Here is a 21,777-nt window from a genome sequence, read left to right on the forward strand (position 1 = left end):
CACACTGTATATATAAATATGCTTGGGAAAGCTTTCCTCTTCTTCTCTCCTTCTCTTTTTTTTTTTTCTTAAACCAAACTTGGTTTCTGTTGTAGGCGGTGCATTCCCTAGCAGGGTAGGGTGGGGCACAGTGTGCTGTGGAAAGTGGAGTGGGGAGGGCAGGGGGAGGAGTAGGCAGTGATTAATTCACCCACTGTGAGAGCTGGGCTTCTATTTAATGGGGGGGTCTCTCTGCTCTGAAGGAGTTAGAGGCAACTCTAGGACCATCAGGGGCATGGCAGAGGATCTAGGGCCGGGCTTTGGGGAAACAGCCAGTGTCGAAATGCTGCCTGAGGACGGAGGCTGCAGGCCCAAGGCCAGAGCTGGGCTAGCATCCAGGAGCAACAGTGCACGCTGCGCTCTGACCTGCTGCCTCGTGTTGCTCCCTATCCTGGCAGGACTCACCGCCTACCTGCTCGTTGGCCAGCTCCGGGCCCAAGGAGAGGCCTGTGTGTTTCAGGTAAGCAAGACTCCGCAGTGACCTGGGGGATCAGCAGACCCCCCTGGGGCCACCTGGCTGCTATCGCAGCTCTGGACAGACCTTCTTGGTCCATCATGGTCCCTGCTTCCATATGCAAAGGAAAGGTAGAATGTGAAAGGTGGAGAACTCCAATTTGGTTTTTATTCTCAGTATTTCTGGGGGATGAATTGTGCCTTTTTAGGTTTATATGGAAACAACCACAAGCCACTTATTTTAAATAATTATAATCATAGTGCACTGATAATTTGGGAACATTCATTTTCTCTAAAAAAAATGAAAAACTAAAAAAAAAACCTAAATTACAAAACTAATACATAGTCATTGAAAAAAGGTGGAAAACACAGATAAGGAAAAGAAGATAATTATCATTACCCATAACTGCATAGAGTGACCATTATTAACATCTGGGGATATATAATTCCATACTTTTTAATAAGATGGGATTGTTTTGAGTCTCCTATTATGATTTTGTTTCTTGTTAGTAAATTCACAGCAGCATGATGATACAGATGGTTGTATTGTATTCTTATGTATGTAGATGCTATAATTCAATCAACTCCCCTTTCTTGGGTTTAGAAATATTCTTTTTCGAAGCCCAAGAAAGAATCTCCTACCTGATTATTTATCTCTGGTCTTGGTAGGGGTGGGACGTCAGGGAGCTTAGTCAAAAAAGAATACAGGGTCTAGGGAAAACAATGGTGCAATGGTGGGCAGGTGCTGACAGGTGATGGGGAAAACTTAGTTCTAGACTAGGAACTTCAAAAACCTTAAAACCTGAAGAATGTGTCATTCAAGGGATACCCTTTAAAAAAAAACAAAAACAACTCTCCTACATAATCTCTGGTAGGCAATTCAACCTCGGTCCAAAGTATTAAATTCCAGAGGGGAAAACAGGTTTTTCAGTTGGTTTAATTGGAAACCTGTTTTCTAAGCACTGCTGGCAACTTCAAAGCAGAGACCATAAGCAAGCCATGGTTAATGTGTAACTTTCACCACCCATGAGGGTCAGCGAACAGACTGAGATTCAGACAGCAACATCCATGGCCACATGCCATCATTCAGGAAATGTAGAAATATGCAGACAACTGGAAATGCTGTTCATGTTACAGGAGAATGGGAGGGCACGGGGGTTCAGGCTGTGATGCCTAGACCGCCATGGGGCTGGTTCCAACAAAGTCAAACTGCAGCGTGCAGTCAGCATTCTGGACTCAGTCCCTCTTTAGCCAGAAAGAGATGGCTGTTCTTGAATGAGGCATTAAGTGGCTTCCAGTAACCTGAGCTCTCCTGCGTTCTGATGAAAAACACTGCCTCTGCCCCAAACGATGTCTGAGATTGCCCATGTTGTGTTGATCTAGAAGTCCATCAGGTGCGATGCCACGGTACAGTGGAGGCCAGTGATGTGCTTAGGAAGAGAGTGTGAAGCACAAGCTGGCGCTGCCCAGGAAGCCCCTCGAGGGAAGGAGCTGCATGCCTGCCCTGTTGCAGGCACTCAAGAGATGCAAAGGCTGGGCTTCCCTGGTGGCGCAGTGGTTGAGAGTCCGCCTGCCGATGCAGGGGACGCGGGTTCGTACCCCGGTCCGGGAGGATCCCACATGCCACAGAGCGGCTGGGCCCGTGAGCCATGGCCGCTGAGCCTGTGTGTCCGGAGCCTGTGCTCCGCAACGGGAGAGGCCACAACAGTGAGAGGCCCACGTACCGGAAAAAAAAAAAAGAGATGCAAAGGCCAATACCCCATTCTGTCATGGGGACCTTTGGAGCTGTGGTTTGGCCAAGCTATATAACTTAGTCAGAAGAAAAAGAAAGGAAAATGGGGCTAAGGCTGGGGCACATGAAACAATGGGAGTACTGATAAGAAACACCTGGCCCATTCAAAGAAGAGATTTAAGTAAGAGTGCTTAAAGAGTTCAAAGAAAGGTCAATTTACTGAGTTGCAGACAGATTAATGAGAACCGCAGGGCCGGAAGCATCCTGGGGTTACCAACAGTATGAAGCTGGTCACCACCCCTTGGCCTGAAGAGGCAAATAGAGGGAAAAGTTTTAGAGGAACCCAAGGAGACCTAAAACGTAGGAGAAGGCCTGCCTGGAGGAGCTGAGGGTTGAGTTGAGGAAGGCCATCTGCCAAAGCAGCAGGGAGGGAACAGAAAGCAGCGAGGGAAAACTCTGATCAGTCTGCCCCCAGCCTCTCATCCCCTTGCAGACTCAATTGGAAGCCGGGCTCAAAAGAGCCAAGGAGCAAGTGTGCCAGCAGGTCAGTGAGGGCTCAGGGCATAGAGTGGATCCGCAGGGGCTAACAGACAATAACCAGCTCAAAAGAGATGCAAGAAGATGGGATTCAAGTGGGAAAACCAGGTCACCGGGACAGCTTGGGGACATAACAACGAAATGTCAGGACTCTTAGTCATCTGAGTTTGACTCCCAGCTCCATAACCTCCAGCTGTGTAAATAAGCACATGGCTTTTATTTATTTATTTATTTTTTTGGAGTCTGCTTCTCTTTCTACCAAAAAAAGATACTAATATCAGTTCTCTGACAGCACTAATAAGGTATGTGCAGGAGCAGTTTATATGTTGGGAATGTGGGGAGAGCTACAAGTACGCAGTAACAGGACTCGACAGCACCATTTGTCACGCAGAGTTTGTCCAAACTTCTCCTCGTAATTGAAGTGACCATCTGTGTTAGGTAATTGGCTTTCTCCAGGGGAAAAACCAACTTCTAATTTCCTTATGGTAGTTTGGCAAATTGGAGCAAGGTGCCCACCTAAATTAGGCACCTGTCTTCCTACAGAAACTGGGAGGTGGGGGCGTTACCTCTCCTGGTGTTCACATTTCAGAGAGATGCTCCCAGGTCACGGGGGGCAGGGGGGGAAGAAAAGGCCTATCTGTTCTTCAAAAGGATTTAAATACATTTCAAAGCAAGAAGAAAGTACTTACAAGTTTTCTAACCTAAATGCTCTAGGAAAAAGGAAGGGAAAGAAATCTCGTCCCTTATTTTCAACAGGGGGAACTAAGCCTCTTATTTTTCATTTGCACTTGTTCTTATGATCTAGACCCCACAGTTAGTAAGACCTAGATCCAGAACGCAAACTCAGATCTGTCTCCCTCAAAGCCTGGAACATTCCACGAGCTCTGCAAATACAAAGCCCCACTGTGGTCTGCCCGCGTGGACTCCCCCAGACTCACCTAGGGGCCAATAGCCACCTTCGCCGCCACCTACACCCGCTTCCCCCGTGTCCCGGCCTTGCGCCCCCCTCCTCTTCACCTCCCGCACGCAGCCCCACAGTCCTCCTCTTCTGCCCACAGCCTTCATGAGATCCATGGAATCTGAGATTGTTTATGGAATGAGGTTTCCATTCCCACAGTGGCCAGGCAAAAGGCAATTCAATCCTAACACAAGAAAAATTGAGAGAGGAGGGCCACACAGACCTTCAGATACATTCACAGGCCTGAAGAGCTGGCTCGGCAGCAGCAGAGGATAAGCTGATGATAATAATGACAATAATAACGACATGATATGAGCTCCCACCTCAGACTCGTAGAGAGCTCTCACAAACATGATCCCGCTGGATATTCACACCAACCCAGAGATGCAGTAAGACGGTGAGCAGTGGCGTGTGGCAGACGAGGAACTTGGAGAGAGAGCGTCTGCGTGAGCACCCAAGGTCACAGCGGGGAGGGACGGAGCCAAGTCTCAGTTGGCAAATCTGGTTTCTCTCGGCTTCCCTGTTGCCTCCCTCCCACCTCCTCCCCAACCACAGTCAAGCTCTCGATCAACGAAAATACTTTCCATCTGCCCTTTTTGTGGATGAATGAGGGGATCACCCTCATGTGTTGAGGAGGACAGGAAACAGGAGTATTCTGTGAAACAGGAAATTCTGTAAAGATGGGCCTGGTCTTGATTCTCCACACAGGAGCCAAAATTATTCTTTGGAAGCTTTCACTGCATTGTGTCACCTCTGTGGCTTCATCTTCTACCCCTTTCCCTTCTCTCCTGCCTCTGGCCTCTCAGCCACCCCGGCTTCCCTCAGTTCCCTCAGGACTCCAGTGCTCTCCTGTCCCCGGTCCTCAGCGGGGCCGTTCCCTCTGCCAGGGCTGCCCTAAGGGACTTCCTCATTCCATCCTTGTAGCAACCAGAGGAGGCCAGCATCCCTGAGAATCTTTTCTACTCTAATTTAGGAGGGAGTTGAGGCTTGAGAAGAGAAGGCTCAAAAGGACTTGAAAGGAAGAGAGTGAGCAAAGTACAGAAGCTCCCCGAGTTTCAGTCTTCCCATAATACCCACCCTACTGAAGTGCAGTGAGGATTCTAAGGAATCTCTGTAAAGCCCCTCACAAGTGCTTGCAATATGGGCACTAGCTGGGTATTTGTCCCTTTCTTTCCCCTAAGTGGAAAAGCTCTTCACAGATTTATAGAAATTAAGAGATGGAAGTGCCCTTAGTCCCAGGGCCAGCAACTATGACCCATGGGCCAAATCTCACTCACTGCATGTTTTATAAACAAAGTTTTATTGAAACACAGCCACACCCACTTGCTTACGTACTGCCTTGGCTGTTTTCACACTAAACAAAGGAGTTAAGTATTTGTGACAGAGGCCATATGACCTGCAAAGTTAATATTTACTATGTGGCCCTTTACAGGAAAAGTTTGCTGACCCTTGATCTAGTCTAATCTCCTCGTTTTACACTTGAAGAAACCAAGGATCAGAGAAGGGAAGGAAAAGTTCAGGGTCACAGAGCAGGTTGGGGGCAGACCTAGAACTAGATACTATTTCTATGTTGCCTGGCCTCGTTCTACCAGAAAACAGGACCAACTCCTTTCCTGCTGGGTCCCTAGACCAGACTGTGGAAAAGCAACAGCAACTTGTGAGTAATGTTCCAGGATTTTATTAGCAGCAACAAAAACGGTCACCAGGACTGTTAAAAAATATTTTAAACTGGACTCTTCCTTCAGGGGTTGTGTAAGGAAAGATTCAACATGACAAACTTATTATCCAGTAAGTTGCAGAGCAGAAATCAAAATCAGATTTGAGAAGGTTGGGTTAACTGCCTTTAGGTGAAGTGACCATAAATATAGCATCGATTAAATATATCATGGTCCTTTCATGCAATGGAAAATTAAAATGAAGCATCTCTACGTGTAAGGATGGGGAATTTCTTGAAGATGTATATTAAGTGAAAAAAATCAAAGTACATTAACAGCATATAGAATGTGAAACACTTCATTTTCTGAAAAAATAATGCACATTAATATATATGAATGTATTTATAAAGGCATAGACTATCTCAGGAAGATGAACAAGGAGTCTGGTAACTCTGTTAGCATCCAGATGGGGAAACTGGGTGGCTGGGTAACAAGGGAAATGGGGACACATTTTTGAACCTATATCCTTTTGTACAAAATGTATATGTTACCTATACAGAAAAATACATACATATATATTATATTTTAAAAATACATACATATATATATATATATATATAAAAAATATAGAGAGAGCGGCACAGTAAAATGTTTTAGGATCTTTAGACTCCTGGAGAATGCTAGATAGATTTGCAACGTGGAAAAACCATGGGTCAAAAGTTCAAACCCAGTTTGATTTCTGGCTTAGCCACTTCTAAGCCATGTTACCTAAGCTTCCTGGCCTCAGTTTTTTAATGCATGAAACAGAGATAATTAGAAATAAAACCCTTAAAGTATCTGGCAGGGGGTGGAGGATTAGCAATTTTAACAGTTATGTCCTCGGAACTTCCCTGCTCATGGAAATTATGTCAAAGAGAACGAATTCTGCAGCTGCCCTGGAATCTGCCATCACCAGTCCAGAGAGCAGGTTCTGGCACTGGAGGGCTTTTCCTGGCCCCTGATATTTGTGAGCTATCTTCGTGCCTCCTTCTCCACCCTGGTCTTGTACCCTCAACCCACGCTCCAATCCATCCTTTACCGGCTGCACTTGACCATGGCCTGGGCCTTCTTTTGGTCCTTAGTGGCATCCATTGCCTTCAGGACGGGTCCACCGCCCCCGCTCTGGCCCACAGGTCCCCAGAGGCCAGGCCTTTGTCTTCCCCGAGCACTGCTCCAGAACACAGGACTCTATGCTCCAGGCATAACTGAATGCACCACACTGGCTCAGCCCAAGCCCAGCACAGAACGGGGACTCAGCACTGTGCAATGCAGAGTCAGGGATGCCAAGGGAGGCACTGCTTCCCAGGGCTGCACCACTGTCAGTCTCTGTCCTTCCCTCCAAGTCCTACTTCTAGAATCATCTGCACACATTTTCCTCACCTCTCTTTGGTCCCCTCCAATCTCACTTTCGACCCTTCCCGAAAATCCACGCAAGGCTCCCTGTCCTTGTTCCCTGCACCTTCTTTCTCCTACACATTCCCCTGAGACGCCCTGGTTTCCATCCAGACCAGCAGGACCCCACAGTGAGGCCAGCTCAAGCTTCAGAGGTACACAGATTAGAAGGAAAGCCATGGCCCCACCACATCACAACTGTGGCCTTATAATAATTTATTATATACCAGACTCCATTCTAAGTTTTTTCATATTTAGCGTTTTGAGAAGAGTACATGAGATCATGATATAAAGTTCTTAATGTGAGGTCTGGCATATAACACGTGTACTACATGTTTACCGTTGGTACTTCATGCATCATCTCAGTTAATCCTTGAAACTGCACAATGAAGAAAGTACTACTGTTATCTCCACTTTAAAGAAGATGAATCTCAGGCTTAGAAAATCGAAACCACATGTCCAAAGTCACACAGAGTGTGACACTGGGATTCAAACCCACGTGTATGCTCCTCCTAACCACTACGCTAGTGTGCCTCTGAGTATAAACCCAGCAAATTATTCCCTTGCTGGCGGTGGTCAGGGGGATTTAAAAATGATACCCTAGAAAATACCTTTCACATAGCAAGTGCTCATAAATGCTAGTTCCCTTCCTCCCCTGGGGACACCTAGCTATCCCTGGCATACAGAGGCACTCACTAAGCATTCCCCGGTTGGAGAGAAGGATGGAGAGATGCACAAGGTACCTGACCTCCCTAAGTCATACTACCTGTCTACAAAATGGGGAGTGTAACACACTTTCTTCATAGCATTTTGCTGAGAATTCTGCAAGAAGAAGTCCGGAAAGCTGTTGCCATAAGGTAGACGCTCCACAGACATTACTTCTCTACAGACTCCACATCTGAGCCTTTTACTTCACTTGAGCTATTCCCTCTGTTGGATGAGAATGGTAACGATAAGCCCCTTTGCAAAACACTGAGCACTCAGTGGCTGCCTCTGCTGTAGCCTCAGGGAGCCCTGGCACAGCTGGAGGAGAAGCCCAGCTCACTCCCAAGGTCAGGCCAGGGGCAAAGGGCAGAGAATCCAGAGAAGGTGAGGGTGCGCTGTCGAAATGAAGGGAGGGCAAGCGAGCAGGGAGAGTGAATCCCACACCTCCGCTGCAGCTCCTGGCTGGTGATTCCACGATCCATTCATTCCCCCTTTAAAATCAACACGCACATCGCTCAACCCCAGCTTCCTCATCTAACAGACCACAGGCAGCCCAGCAGCCGCAGCACCGTGGCTGTAAGAGGTCATCTCCCAGCCTGGTGTCCTTAATGAGGCCCAGGAGCTGACAGCGGCAACAAGCATGGAGTATGAACGGGTGGAGGGATATCCCATTCCCTAAACTCCTGGAGACTGTGAAACGGCAGGAGTCCAGAAGCAAACTGTGGACTGAGGAGGCCCTTCCTGTTGGGAGAAGGGGGAAGCCGTCCAGAGCTCTGAAATGATCTCTGTGCCGCTGGTCATAAAGAGACACACAGGTGGCTCTGTTTACCACTACAGTGGTGGGACCAAGGGGAAGGTATATGGAACCAAAACCACATACCACAAGGATTGATTGAGCACAAACACAGAAGGAAAATGAATTGGCTATCCACTCTATGCGTCTGGTCTTTCTTAGCCATCACAACAGTCCTGGGAGGAAAGAATCATTGTTTACTTTGTGTGTGTGTGTGTGTGGAAAGAATCATTGTTTACTTTGTGTGTGTGGGGGGGGGGGGGGTATGCGGGCCTCTCACTGCTGTGGCCTCTCCCGCCGCGGAGCACAGGCCCCGGACATGCAGGCCCAGCGGCCACGGCCCACGGGCCCAGCTGCTCCACGGCACGTGGGATCCTCCCGGACTGGAGCATGAATCCACGTCCCCTGCATCGGCAGGCGGACTCTCAACCACTGCGCCACCAGGGAAGCCCCATTGTTTACTTTTATTGATGAGGAAACTTGAGTCTTACTGAGGTTAAGTGACAACTAGGAAATAATAGAGATGGGATTTCCACATTTGCTGGGCTGCAAACACCACATTCTTTGCTCTGTACCACTCTAAGTGTTGCATGTAAAGATCCGTCCAGTTAAAGACCTAAACGTAAGGCCAGACACTATAAAACTCTTCGATGAAAACACAGGCAAAACACTCTATGACATAAATCACAGCAAGTTCCTTTTTGACCCACCTCCTAGAGTAACGGAAATAAAAAGAAAAATAAACAAATGGGACCTAATGAAACAAAAGCTTTTGCTCAGTAAAGGAAACCATAAGCAAGACGAAAAGACAACCCTCAGAATGGGAGAAAATATTTGCAAACGAAGCAACTGACAAAGGATTAATCCCCAAAATATACAAGCAGCTCATGCAGCTCAATATCAAAAAACAAACAACCCAATCCAAAGTGGGCAGAAGACCTAAATAGACATTTCTCCAAAGAAGACATACAGATTGCCAACAAACACATGAAAGGATGCTCAACATCACTAATCATTAGAGAAATGCACATCAAAACCACAATGAGGTATCACCTCACACCAGTCAGAATGGCCATCATCAAAAAATCTACAAACAATAAATGCTGGAGAGGGTGGGGAGAAAAGGGAACCCTCTTGCACTGTTGGTGGGAATGTAAATTGATACAGCCACTATGGAGAACAGTATGGAGGTTCCTTAAAAAACTAAAAATAGAACTGCCATATGACCCAGCAATCCCACTACTGGGCATATACCCTGAGAAAACCATAATTCAAAAAGATACATGTACCACAATGTTCACTGCAGCACTATTTACAATAGCCAAGACATGGAAGCAACCTAAATGTCCATTGACAGACGAATGGATAAAGAAGATGTGGCACATATATACAATGGAATATTACTCAGCCATAAAAAGGAATGAAATTGGGTTATTTGTAGTGAGGTGGATGGACCCAGAGTCTGTCATACAGAGTGAAGTCAGAAGGAAAAACAAATACCGTATGCTAACACATATATATGGAATCTAAAAAAACGGTACTGATGAACCTAGTGGCAGGGCAGGAATAAAGACAGATGTAGAGAATGGACTTGAAGACATGGGAGTGGGGAGGGAAGCTGGGATGAAGTGAGAGAGTAGCATTGACATAAATACACTACCAAATGTAAAATGGATGGCTAGTGGAAGCTGCTGCATAGCACAGGAAGATCAACTAGATACTCTGTGATGACCTAGAGGGGTGGGATAGGGAGGGTGGGAGGGAGGGGATATGGGGATATATGTATACATATAGCTGATTCACTCTGTCGTACAGCAGAAACTAACACAACATTGTAAAGCAATTATACTCCAATAAAGATCTGGGGGAAAAAAACAACACCACCGTCCAGTGCACCTTAGAGGAGGATGAAATGAAACCACCTTGGAATCAAACACGTCCAGGTTGGATGTATCCTTGTGCAAGTACAAACAGGAAATTGCAAGAGGAAAAGGCAAATGTCTGTGTATTTCTCCTAGAAGTGCTGGGAGGATGTTATGGATCATAAAACGTTTATGCCTTTGCAATTGTGGCATTTATGACGGCAAGAAATAGCTATCTCTTCCTGTTTATGAATATACTAGAGAGTGAGTACAGAATATGGGAGAAAGGCTAAATGGGTCATTAGTTAAAATAGGCTCAGGGGATTTTTCTGGGGAAATGCCAATAAGAGAATCTCAAAGACCACATCGCTTCAGGCTCATCCATTATGTAGTCAGCTAATGTTTACGGGGCTCCTGATATGTGCCAGTCTGTACTTGGTCTAAAGGTTTAGCTCCCAGGCCTTTCATGTACTCTTTGCCTTTGGCTTACAAAGACTATAATCAGGTGATAACCTCTTCTGAGAGCCCCTGGAGTACTTACTAGCTGAGAAGCCCACACAAACACCAGAAGGACCTGGCACAGGGAAACCCTCAGCTAGACAGTAGTCTCCTCCTTCCCTCCATCCTTCTTTGTTCCCTGTTGGAAGTATTAGAGAATTCCGAAAATGCTTAAAGTAATAGGTCATGGTTAGTTTGAGTTGGGGTTTACCAATCTATATGCAGCCAACCCCCCCCCCCCAAAAAAAGCAAAAAGCAAAAAGGAAATAAAATCAAGTGAGACTGAAAATTCCCTGACCTGTCAGAACTAAGGGGTGAAAAGCACCAGCTTACTTTGCTCGGGCTAATAAATACCAGGGTGGCAGGCAACCCACTCTCCCACTAACATGTATGCCCATCGGCAGACACATTTGCCTTTTCTGGCTCTGATCCTGGCCAACTGTCACCACTCTCAACCAACATTTCTAGAGCCATGGCTATGCTCCAAGCAGAGCCTGATGAAAAACTCTGGAGGCCCCAGTACTAAAAGATTATGGCTACCCACCTCTACATAATCACATTTTTAAATTGAAACAAAAACTCAAAACTCTGCATGTATTCTAAAATTACAGGGTCTCTTTCCTAGTTTTTTTAATTGTAAAACTCTGGCTACAGTCACTGAAGCTGAATTTGACTCCATCTTCTGCTCTGTTTTCTGCCTGTCTCACTGGTGCCTGAGCATCAGTGTATTTTGCCAACTGGATAATCCAGTGGGAGTGCCAGGCACTGTCTGAGGTGCTACAAATATAGTGGTGAGCAAGACAGGCAGAATTCTACAGGCAGCTGGAATTCTGCTAGAGAGAGAAAATCAATAGCACACAAATAAGTCATATCACTTGAGGGAGTAATAAATGCTCCGAAGGGGAAATAAAATTGGACCCTGGTTCTCAGCCAGTGATTTGAGAAGGTATGTAAGGGGAAATAAATCACATTCTTCAGGGGTGTTCTTGGACTCCATGTCTATTCAGATTTGGAAGCTAACGGTGCAGTGACCAGCATCTCTCGGGAGCCATCATCTCCTTGGTATCCCAGAATAATCAGAAGTGATAGACATGAGTCAGAGTTGGAAGACAGTAAGCCATTTATTGACTTTTTTCATAAGCAACCATCTTGAGAGCAGGCATTGAGCCAGCTCACATGCATAAACCTGTCCTCAAAGACCTACTAGCTCATCCTCTCAAATCTCCTCTTCATTCATTCCTGCTTCTTATCACAATAATCTTCCTCCCATGACAAACAGAGTGATTATTAAGAGAAACAGCAATGGAAGCCTTTAGATGTTGTTCTTGGAAACAGGGTCCCAGCTGATGTTCTTCGTGGAGACTCTTGGAATGTTGTGTTCTTCAAACCTGCCAACAGGCACTATCTTAGCCTCCAGAAGTTTAGTAGTATTCCGGGTGGGCCACTTAAAACCCACACACATCCATCCATATATGAAAATAAAATGTGTCTAAGTTACAGAAATCCAGCAGAGCAAATAAGGAAATGTGTTCACTCTCAAATTCTTGCTAATGACAATGGGACTCTGAACCAGAAGAAATGCTCCAGACTCTTAGCTGAGGGTCTGCTTAGACAAAAATAAGTAGGATGTTCAAGAAGGTTTCTCAGCAGAGAACTAAATGAGGTAGAAGGTGGCCAACCAAGGCAGCCATTTCCTACACAAGGGGATGCAACCAGGCTCTTCCAAATTTTTTGAGAGTTCACCTGCAGATTTCTGCCTTGCCAAAGCATCGAGTCCTTTGTCAGCTCTGTCAATAGCAAGTAAGGAAACAGTCTACAGAATAAGGCCATTTCTAGGCTGCTTCTCCACCTCCCAAGATCATCAAAGTTATTGATGCTGGATAAGCAGTCATGTCGATTGGGTTTAGGTTTTCAAAGACTATGGTACTCATGACCCTATGCTAAAAGCATATAATATATTCACTTGGCAGCAGAAATTCTTGCAGTTTCCCAACTGCTCCTGTGCTCTGTTGGGCCTCCTAACTCTTGCACAAGCTTTTAGCCTTGTCTGAAATGGTCATTATCTTTATTACCTGGTTAATACCTGTGAGTATTATATACCTGTGAGTATATATAAGATGCAGTTCAGGTGTAATCCCCCCTGATTCTCCCACTTCTGGGCCAGGTTCCTGTTTTCCGGTCTCTGTTTCCCCCACTGTCACAGTGCAGGGAACCACTAGTACTTATCCATCCACCTCAGTGGATGAGGGGCTTGCCTGGAAGTTATAAGGAGCAATGGCTGAGGGCTTGGGATTCTGGAGTCAGTTGACCTGGGTTAAAATCCTGCTCCTCCGCTTTCCAGGTATAAGACACTGGGCAGGTTTCTCAATGTCCTAAGCCTAATTTTCAGTATGAGGATATAAATAGCATCCACCGTGGAGAGTCACTGCCAGGCTGAAGGAGATGAGGCACGTGAAGGGCTTAGCACGGCCCAGCGCCACTACTCGGTGAATAAACGGTAGCTACACTTACTGCCTTTTCATGTCCCTTGAATCATTCACCGTGGTTGCCTCTCATGGCTGGAGTACAGAGAACCTGGAGAAGGATAAACAGTAGGTACCAAGACTGGGATGGCAGTTGGCACTTTGAATGCCAACATAAGTATTCGGGACTGTGTTAAAGGTTATGGGGAGCCATTGAAGGTTTATGAACAGAGACGTGTCTCAAAGGGATGCTTTAGAAAAAGCCCTCTGGAGGCAGGCTAAGAGATGGGTTCAGGAAAAGGAGGACCCAGGTGGAGGAAGCTCTGTTAGGAGCCTATGGGAAGAATCCCGGAGAGCAGCGTGCTGAGGCCTGGGGTAGAGGCATGAATGAGAAAAACTCCAAAATAGAAATGACAGCTTGGGTTTGCGGAAGAAGAAAGAAAGAAATTTCAGGCTTGGTAACTGAGGAGAGGCAGTAGTGTTGCCATCAACAGAACTAGGAAGTGGAAAAAAGAGCACTGGAAAGGGGAGAAAGTCAGTTAGGCATTCAAAGACAAGATCTCTGCCTTCAAGAGGGCTTCCAGTAGAGGTTAGGTAACATGTCTTGGAGTAAAAAGAGCCTGGTGCTCTGGGCTCTAATAAGATCACTGTTATCACAGGACTGCTCGCAGACCTAGACTCACCAACGACACAGCTGCATCCACACAACCACACATGCGTGTAGAGAATCCACGCACACAACACCAGACCATAGACACACGTAGACACACAGATGCAAAAACACATAGACTCATACCCTCTTCCACTGATGAAGCTGTCTTCTCTCATACTCACATGGACATACAATTTCTCATTCACAAGTACACACACACACACTCACACAAACACACACAAATTTTAAGATGTAAAATGACAAGTGTTCATGGTGACATGAGGATCAGTGGTCTTGGGGACTGTGTAGTTATGAGGATCAAATGAGAAGACTCTGGATTGAGTCAAAATTGTATCAGAGAAGAGAACATTGGAAAATGTAAGAGAGTGATGTCATTCCTAAACTAAGAGCTTGGTTTTGCTCCTGAGTTTATACGCAGGTCTTGTGAGTGGTGGTTCTACATTTTCCATGCATTCTTTGCATTGACTCATACATTTTCTTCATCTCAAATCTGGGAGTTATCTATCGCTGGGGTTGTTATCATTCCCATTTTTCAGATGACGACACCAAAACTCAGAGCGGAAGTGTCTTGCTCAAGATTATATTGTTAATAAATGGTGGAACCAGGATTCAAATTCAGGTCTGTCTACCCCCAAAGCAGTTACTCTTTTTAACTACCATGCAGTATCTGAAATGGCTCACAAACTAGGGTTGCAAGAATAAAAAAGTCTTCATATATTGCATGGAAACAAGGCAGGATTTTGGAGGTTGATGAGAAAGAAAGCATAGTCATTATTCCTTTTTTGGTATCACTTTTTGCAACAGTTCCAATTTTTAAATTGTGCTGAAGAAAAGAAAATAAAGCAAGTGAGGCTATTTGTTCAAATAAAAGAAGCAATGATAAGATGACAGAGTGCCCTAGAATGGAACAGGAAAAGCTCTCAGGACAAAACTTTAAAGTTAAGCTTCAGAGACAAGCATAGGAGAGAGAAAGGTCATTGGGGTGCTGGAAGATGAAAGAAGAGAGCTTGGGTGCAAGATTCCCATCAACCCAATATTCTCATTCCCATTTCCCTTATCTCTGAGTACTGAGGCTGGGTAGCAGCAGCATCTTAAACACGCCCATAACATGGGCAGCTGCAAGATAATATGAACCATAATATGCTGACAAGATAATATGAACCATATCTTTCTTTCCCAATAGACTCCAAAAGGACAGGAGCTTGGACCTTCATATCAGCGATCTTGTAAGTGTGTTCATATTTTATGCCTTTTCTTGTGGGGAACAAGCACATTTCTCATAGTCTGATACATGGAAAGTTAAGAGGCAGGACCCAGAGGAAAAGAGAGGCTCCTCCCTAGTCACTAAGGCGGCAAAATGGTGCCCTGGCCAAGTCCATGGCCTGTGGAGCTGACAGCCTTTAGGCAAATAATTTCACCTTTCTCTGTCTCAGTTTACTCACCAATAAAAGTGGTTATAATAGTACTTACCTCCCAGGGTTAGTGTGGATTAAATTAGTTAATTCCTTTAAAGATATTAGAACAATACCTAGCACATCAAAAGTATGCAATAATTTTTCCTTTTATCATCAATAACATCATCTTTATCACTGTAGTTAGAACACACTTGTCCAGTATAGTCATCTCTGAGAACCAAAAGGAAATGCTGAGGCCTTCTGGAGAACTGATAGGGAAACAGAGGTCCAGAGAGGGAAAGGGATTTGCCAAGGTCATATAGCTACAGAGTAGTCCCCACCTAGTTCTGTTAGGACATCCAGATGGCTCAGTGGATATGGTTAAAGGGACTACGAAGAAGGCAAGAGGCCAACCAGCTCCCACAGAACCAACAGAAGCAAAGGAGAGGCGAGGTGAGCTTTGCTGAACACCAAGCATGTGCCAGGAATCGTTCTGAGCACCCGTCATCCATGGGAGGAATTGATGTACCCATGTTACATACGAGAAAGCAGAGTCTCAGACAGGATGGATAACTTGTCCAAAGTCATGGGGCCAAGGTTCATTTGTGTTCAAGATTATTTCTCCTGAGGCTGCCTTGTCCCTGCCCACCCCCAAGAAAGACCTGGACCAAACTGCAGGAGAGGAAGGTTTCTCTCCAGCTGCAGGCACCACGCAGCTCACCAAAGGCTGTCTTCACTCCAATCACCCTCTGACTCATAGAAAGCATTTTTCTCCTTTCCTTACAGACGCACCTCCTGGAGCCGGTGGGGATAAGCCAAGGGCACACCTGACAGGTAATTCTTCCGGGTGTGTTTTCCAGGAGACTATGGGCCCTGGGCTTGAGGTTTCTTTCAGTGTTTGCCAAAACTCATTCTTGTAGCTTTAAACTGGAAACCACACCCTTTGGTAACAGACTCCTCCTCTCAGTCAGGGTCTTCAGATGTCTTCCTCTCTCGAAGTGTCCAAAGCCCCATGTTTCTTGGGCATTTTCTTCCAGATTCTATCAGCTCTCTTCCTTATCTACTGTTTCTCTCTTTCATTCTCACACTCAGTCATTCAGAAATGGCTTTCCTCAGATTCAGAGATTCACGTAATTTTGAACCTAGTCAAAGATGAAAGCTCCCCTAAGCCAATTTATTGAGTCCATTCAAGAAGTTATTGGACACTTAGATTCAGGTAGGTATTTCTAAAGAATTTCCATTGATGTAAAGAGATTAAGAGCAATCTCTTAACATCACCAGTTGGCCAGATTCCCAAGTCTAGTGTCAAAATTCCTGACACCTCACATCTGGAGTCACATATACTTCTACGACTCCAGAGAAAAGAGCAAGACAGTGCAGAAATACGTGTTAAAAATCCATTGATACTACATATAAAATAGATAACTAATGAGAACCTACTGTATAGCTCAGGGAACTCTACTCAGTGCTCTGTGGTGACCTAAATGGGAAGGAATCCAACAAAGAGGGGATATATGTATACGTATAGCTGATTCACTTTGCTGCACAGTAGAAACTAACACAATATTGTAAAGCAGCCATACTCCAATACAAATTTTAAAATAAATAAATAAACTTTGCTGAATCCATTGAAAAACTAGAAAGTTAAAAAACAAGCATATTCTTCTGAGCTGTAAGAAAACCTGCAACCCAGAAGGGGATATCCTTGTGGCCCACAACACCTGTCTTAACGTTTGAGCAAGAGGGAACGGCGGTGAGTCCTGAATGAGGATTAGGACCAGGGAGATGCCAGTCACCATCACTTACCACTTGCATCTAAGAATGGGGGTTATTGAACAGGCTGGGCAGGAAAATCCTAGAAACTGAGTATGGAGATGCCAATCCTCTTCCTATTGAATGGGGGGAGTGGAAACGGGGAAAGGAATCTAGGTTCTACTGAGCTTTTAATATGTACCAAGCACTGTGGTAGGCAGTTTACATCCAGGATCTCTTTTAATCTGCGTATCAGCAAAACAGGATGGGGAAACTGAGGCTCAGACAACTAAATTCACTTATCCCAAGTCATAGGACTAGGAGGGTTGAGATCTGAGACTGACTCCAACTGTTTCCATTACAAATACTTCCTACCCAATCTCCTACTTGCTGCTGTGTTGGCCTAATTGCATACCAAGTTAATAGAACTTGCTTTGTCTAGAAAATACATGATTTTTGCTTTTAATCATCTGAGATGAATTTGTTAAATCTATCGCATCACCCACAGAGAAGGAGTAGAGACTATAAGAGGCGACTAATAAAAATGCCCTTTACAGATCTTGCAAAGAAGCAACAGAGCTCTCCAGGGGCCACTTAGTGCAGGGGCCAGGGGAGACGCACACATTCTGAACATGTGTCATAATTGCAAAAGAAGCCATAGTCTAGTCAGCAATGGGAAAGACACTTTAGAAAAATCCAGGAACCAGGTTTTTGGTCAATTACCAGGTGAGAAGTTTGCTGAACACTTACTTAAATATGACCTATCCCAAAACTATGGCCAACGGTGCATAATGGTAATTGCTATGGATTTCAAAAGCGGTTGTAGGAAATTAAAATGTGTTTTAATTTTTTCTGGAAAGTATTAGTTTTATTGCAGGTTATCTTATTTGGTTTGAATCAATGGTGTGATTCTATTCTTTCTTTTCTGCTATAGATATAACCTCACAAAAAGCATTCATTCATATGTTCTATATAACATATACTTGTAAATAATGCAAACATAAAAACATATAAAAATATATAAAATGAAACAGGCTTATTTTTTAATCTGTCAAAATGAAAGATGTTGTTTATTTGAGGAAAGAAAATAAATATGTATTGAGTAACACTGTATCCAGCCACCATGATAAATATGTCCATGTCTCTTTCACTCATTTGATCTTCAGAACAACACTATAAGGGAGCTTTGTCTCCAGTTCACAGACAGGAAAGTGAGACTCAGAGAGAAGAACCTACATGATACAGAGTCGGAAGCCCGGAGCCCCAGTCCCTTTCACTCCACAACTCAATTATATTTTGTCTTACATTTTGGCCCTGTTGATGTGGGAGAAGCATTTACAAAATCTTCTGGATCTCTGGTGTTCTGCAAGCTAATTTTTTATTAATTACTGCCTGTGTTTCATGTGGCTTTGGACCATGCATTGGAAGGGAGTAACAAGGAACATGACTCACTCTCTCTGCAATGCCCTCTTTCTGTAGCAGAGCATTTCTGAAACCAGAAGCCTAACAAAAGTAAATGTAGTTTAGAGGATATTCCTAATTCCACATTAAAAAAAAAAAATTAACCATCTCTTAATCCTTTCCACAGGTATTATTATCTCCTTTTCCTTTCTTTTTTTTTTTTCTTATTTGTTTGTTTTTTAAGGAAAGGTACATCAAAAAAGCAAATCTTTGCTTAGTAAAGAAATACTTTAAGCAAAAGGATTATCACAAGGTGGGGAGGTAGGGGAGGTGAGGGACTACTGCAGTCAGGAGAACCTCTGACCATAAAGTCTGCAAGTGTTTCAAGAGTTAGGCTAAAAGGGTTTTTCTTTTATAGAGAGGAGGACACAAAGCTGAAATGAACCAGGTGTGGGGAAGTGGGATGAAAGGTTGGCTCGATAGGCTCAGAGAATGTTTTACCCTGAGGCCAGCCTATTTTCAGGAGGCTGGTTCAGGTTGAGGGTCAGGTTGAGGGTGGGCCGAAGTTCAGGGGCCTGGAGGAAGGAGAGAAACTTAACTAAAGTCTGGTTAAAAAACATTTTGTTCCAATGAATCAGTGAGGATAAAACAGTCCAGCTAATCACTTATGAAGCAAAGAATGGGAATTGGGAGGGGCTGGTGTCTGGCCTTGGCACAGTTAAACAAGGGAGGTCATCCATCAGTTTTATCTAGGTCACTGGGGAAGAGGAGTTCTTTGTTGTAAGCTGTTTTCCAAAACACAGAGGAGTAAAGAGATTTTTTAACCTTAACTCTTTTCCAGGATCACAGGGCTCAGGAAAAAATTCAAGATTTTCAAATAAGAAAACTCAGGCTCAGAGGGGCAAAGCAATTTGCTTGAGGTCACCTACCTAAGATGCTACTCTCTGAACAGATGTGTATGTCCACTCACACATCCTCTACTCATTCCTCCTCAAGGAACTTGCTAGCTGTTGGTTTTATCCAATCTCTTTACTCTTTGAAAATGATTGAAGACTCTTTTTAGCAAATTCCACAGGTTCTGACACAAGCAAATGAAACCTCCCTCTTGTCTTTGCAGTTGTGAGACAAACTCCCACGCAGTCCTTGAAAAATCAGTTCCCAGCTCTGCATTGGGAACATGAACTTGGCTTGGCCTTCACCAAGAACCGGATGAACTACACCAACAAATTTCTGGTGATCCCAGAGTCAGGAGACTACTTTGTTTACTCCCAGGTCACATTCCGAGGGACCACATCCGAGTGTGGTGAAATCAGCCAAGGGAGCCGACTAAACAAGCCAGACTCCATCATCGTGGTCATCACCAAGGTAACGGACAGCTACCCTGAGCCGACCCAGCTCCTAATGGGGACCAAGTCAGTGTGTGAAATAGGCAGCAACTGGTTCCAACCCATCTACCTAGGGGCCATGTTCTCCCTGAATGAAGGGGACAAGCTCATGGTGAACGTCAGTGACATCTCTTTGGTGGATTACACAAAAGAAGATAAAACCTTCTTCGGAGCCTTCTTGCTATAGTGGCAAGGCAGATGTCGTTGTGTGAAGGTCCTCTGCCTCTTAGCTCCTAATTTTCCTCATTCATATGTAATTATAACTAGAAGGTTTTTTTGGAACATCCACAGAGACAGTGGTTAAGCCATGAAATTTAGGGGCCCAAAGTTCACACTTTATGTGCCTTACTGATGAGAATACTAATTGGAAAAAGGCATAAGAGAACAGACCTATTATCATGGTTTCTTGGAAGAGTGGTGAGTTTCTAAACATTAAAACACTGATCACCAGATGAATGGAACATTTCCACGCCTTCCTACTACACATTTGTCACCAGAGGGCCCAGATACTGTTCAATTTTATTATGAAGTATTTGCTTCGGTTCAGGAACCTTAAAAACAAAACCTAATGCCCTAGAAAACCGTGTAAACCCTTGAGAGGCAAAATCCTATGTCAGTTCCTCTAAACACATACTTTAATGCCTTGCCTACAAAAACGAAAAGAGAGCTGATATTTCTCATAAATGTTCTCAAAAAAAGAAACTGATTTTCACGCCATCTATGGCAAGTGAGAAAAACCACCTTTCTCTTTACTATGTACACATGCATCAAAACAAGCAAGTGTGAGTTCCACATGTGTATGTCGAAATACATACAACAATAGCATCTATTCAGAACAGTGTTCTTGAGCGCCTTTTATGTGTGTGCTACCTTAACCCAAAAGACACTATGAAGACTTGAGACAGACTCTACCCAAATGTATATGAATACCACTAGATGGCTTCTGGTCAAATATCGCTCTACATATTCCAAGGACTAATTCTAAGTTCTAACAAATCAGACACTGTTACAGAAGATTTCTGAAGCTCTCCTGACTATGTAATATAACCAGCTGATTAGGTCACTCAAAAAACTTGAAGACAGAGTTCTAGCTAACAGACCAATTATATAACAAACTTGACTGGTGCCAAGAGACAACGGATTTATTCCCTGGGGGGGGGGGGGGGGAATATCAGTCATCAAATCTGGAAATGTTAACCGAGATCTGCTCTGAGGTTTGATTCACAACTTTATATGCAGAGCGGTATATGGGTATTTTTCTCTTAAAATATTCAAAGGGATTTAAATGTGGAATTGGCTAATCAGCCCAGCCAAGGCATCTTTCCTGAAGAAGAGGCTGAACATTGAGAAGGTCCTTCCATTGCTTCAATGAGTTCATATCCTCTAATCTGTATGAGTTTTCTGCACTCATATGTCAAGGGTTGGAGAGGCATTTCTGCTCTCTTAGCCTCTGTTGACTTGTCTGTAAAGGAGGAATCCACCAATCTGTTTCCCAGGATCAAATGAGCTCATGGGGATGAAACATGCTAACTTCAAGCATTCTGTGAAGTCTGAGAGCATGTCAGTGTGACATGCGGAGTGATCTCCAGCACCTTGGTCTCTATAATAAATGTTCACTATTGTGAGAGACCTCACAGGTTGGTCTGAAAGCAAATTTGGCAATGACATCACTCTTACTTACTCTTTTCACCAGGAGACTACAGCAGCAGAGACATGCATTATGGGGTTCCTGAACATGATGACTGGTGTAGCAGTACTTGATCAATATCTGTTGAGTTATAATTAAATAAAAATTAACTTCTAATTTCTGAGTTGGGAGGTTAAGGTTCTAAAGCCCTCAGCTTCTCAAAACAGCGCAGGCCCAGCATGAGCACAGAGCAGGGCACGGTCACCTCCACCTGGTTCAGAAGTGACTTCACAAGGGGAGTGAAGCCTGAGTGACTCCTGAAAGGAGGTGGGCAGGCAGCGGATGGCCTCAGGGAAAGGGCATCTCAGACAGACTAATTACCCTTTACTTAAAGCAGAAAGGAAAGGTTCCTCAGTAACT

The 21,777-nt window shown here is 44.4% G+C and overlaps 1 protein-coding gene across 1 annotated transcript; it reads left to right on the forward strand.

The window, feature by feature from the left end:
- The first annotated feature begins 259 nt into the window (after positions 1–259).
- Positions 260–20,462, forward strand: TNFSF15 (TNF superfamily member 15). The gene is made up of 4 exons (XM_082843003.1): positions 260–499; positions 14,982–15,024; positions 15,979–16,026; positions 19,463–20,462. The coding sequence occupies exons 1-4, from the start codon at positions 275–277 to the stop codon at positions 19,915–19,917; spliced, it is 771 nt and encodes a 256-aa protein (XP_082699129.1). The 5' UTR covers positions 260–274; the 3' UTR covers positions 19,918–20,462.
- The last annotated feature ends 1,315 nt before the right edge of the window (positions 20,463–21,777 follow it).

The sequence above is a fragment of the Leucopleurus acutus genome, assembly GCF_964270905.1.
Source record: "Leucopleurus acutus genome assembly, chromosome: 7".
In the NCBI taxonomy this organism is placed as follows: Eukaryota; Metazoa; Chordata; class Mammalia; order Artiodactyla; family Delphinidae; genus Leucopleurus; species Leucopleurus acutus.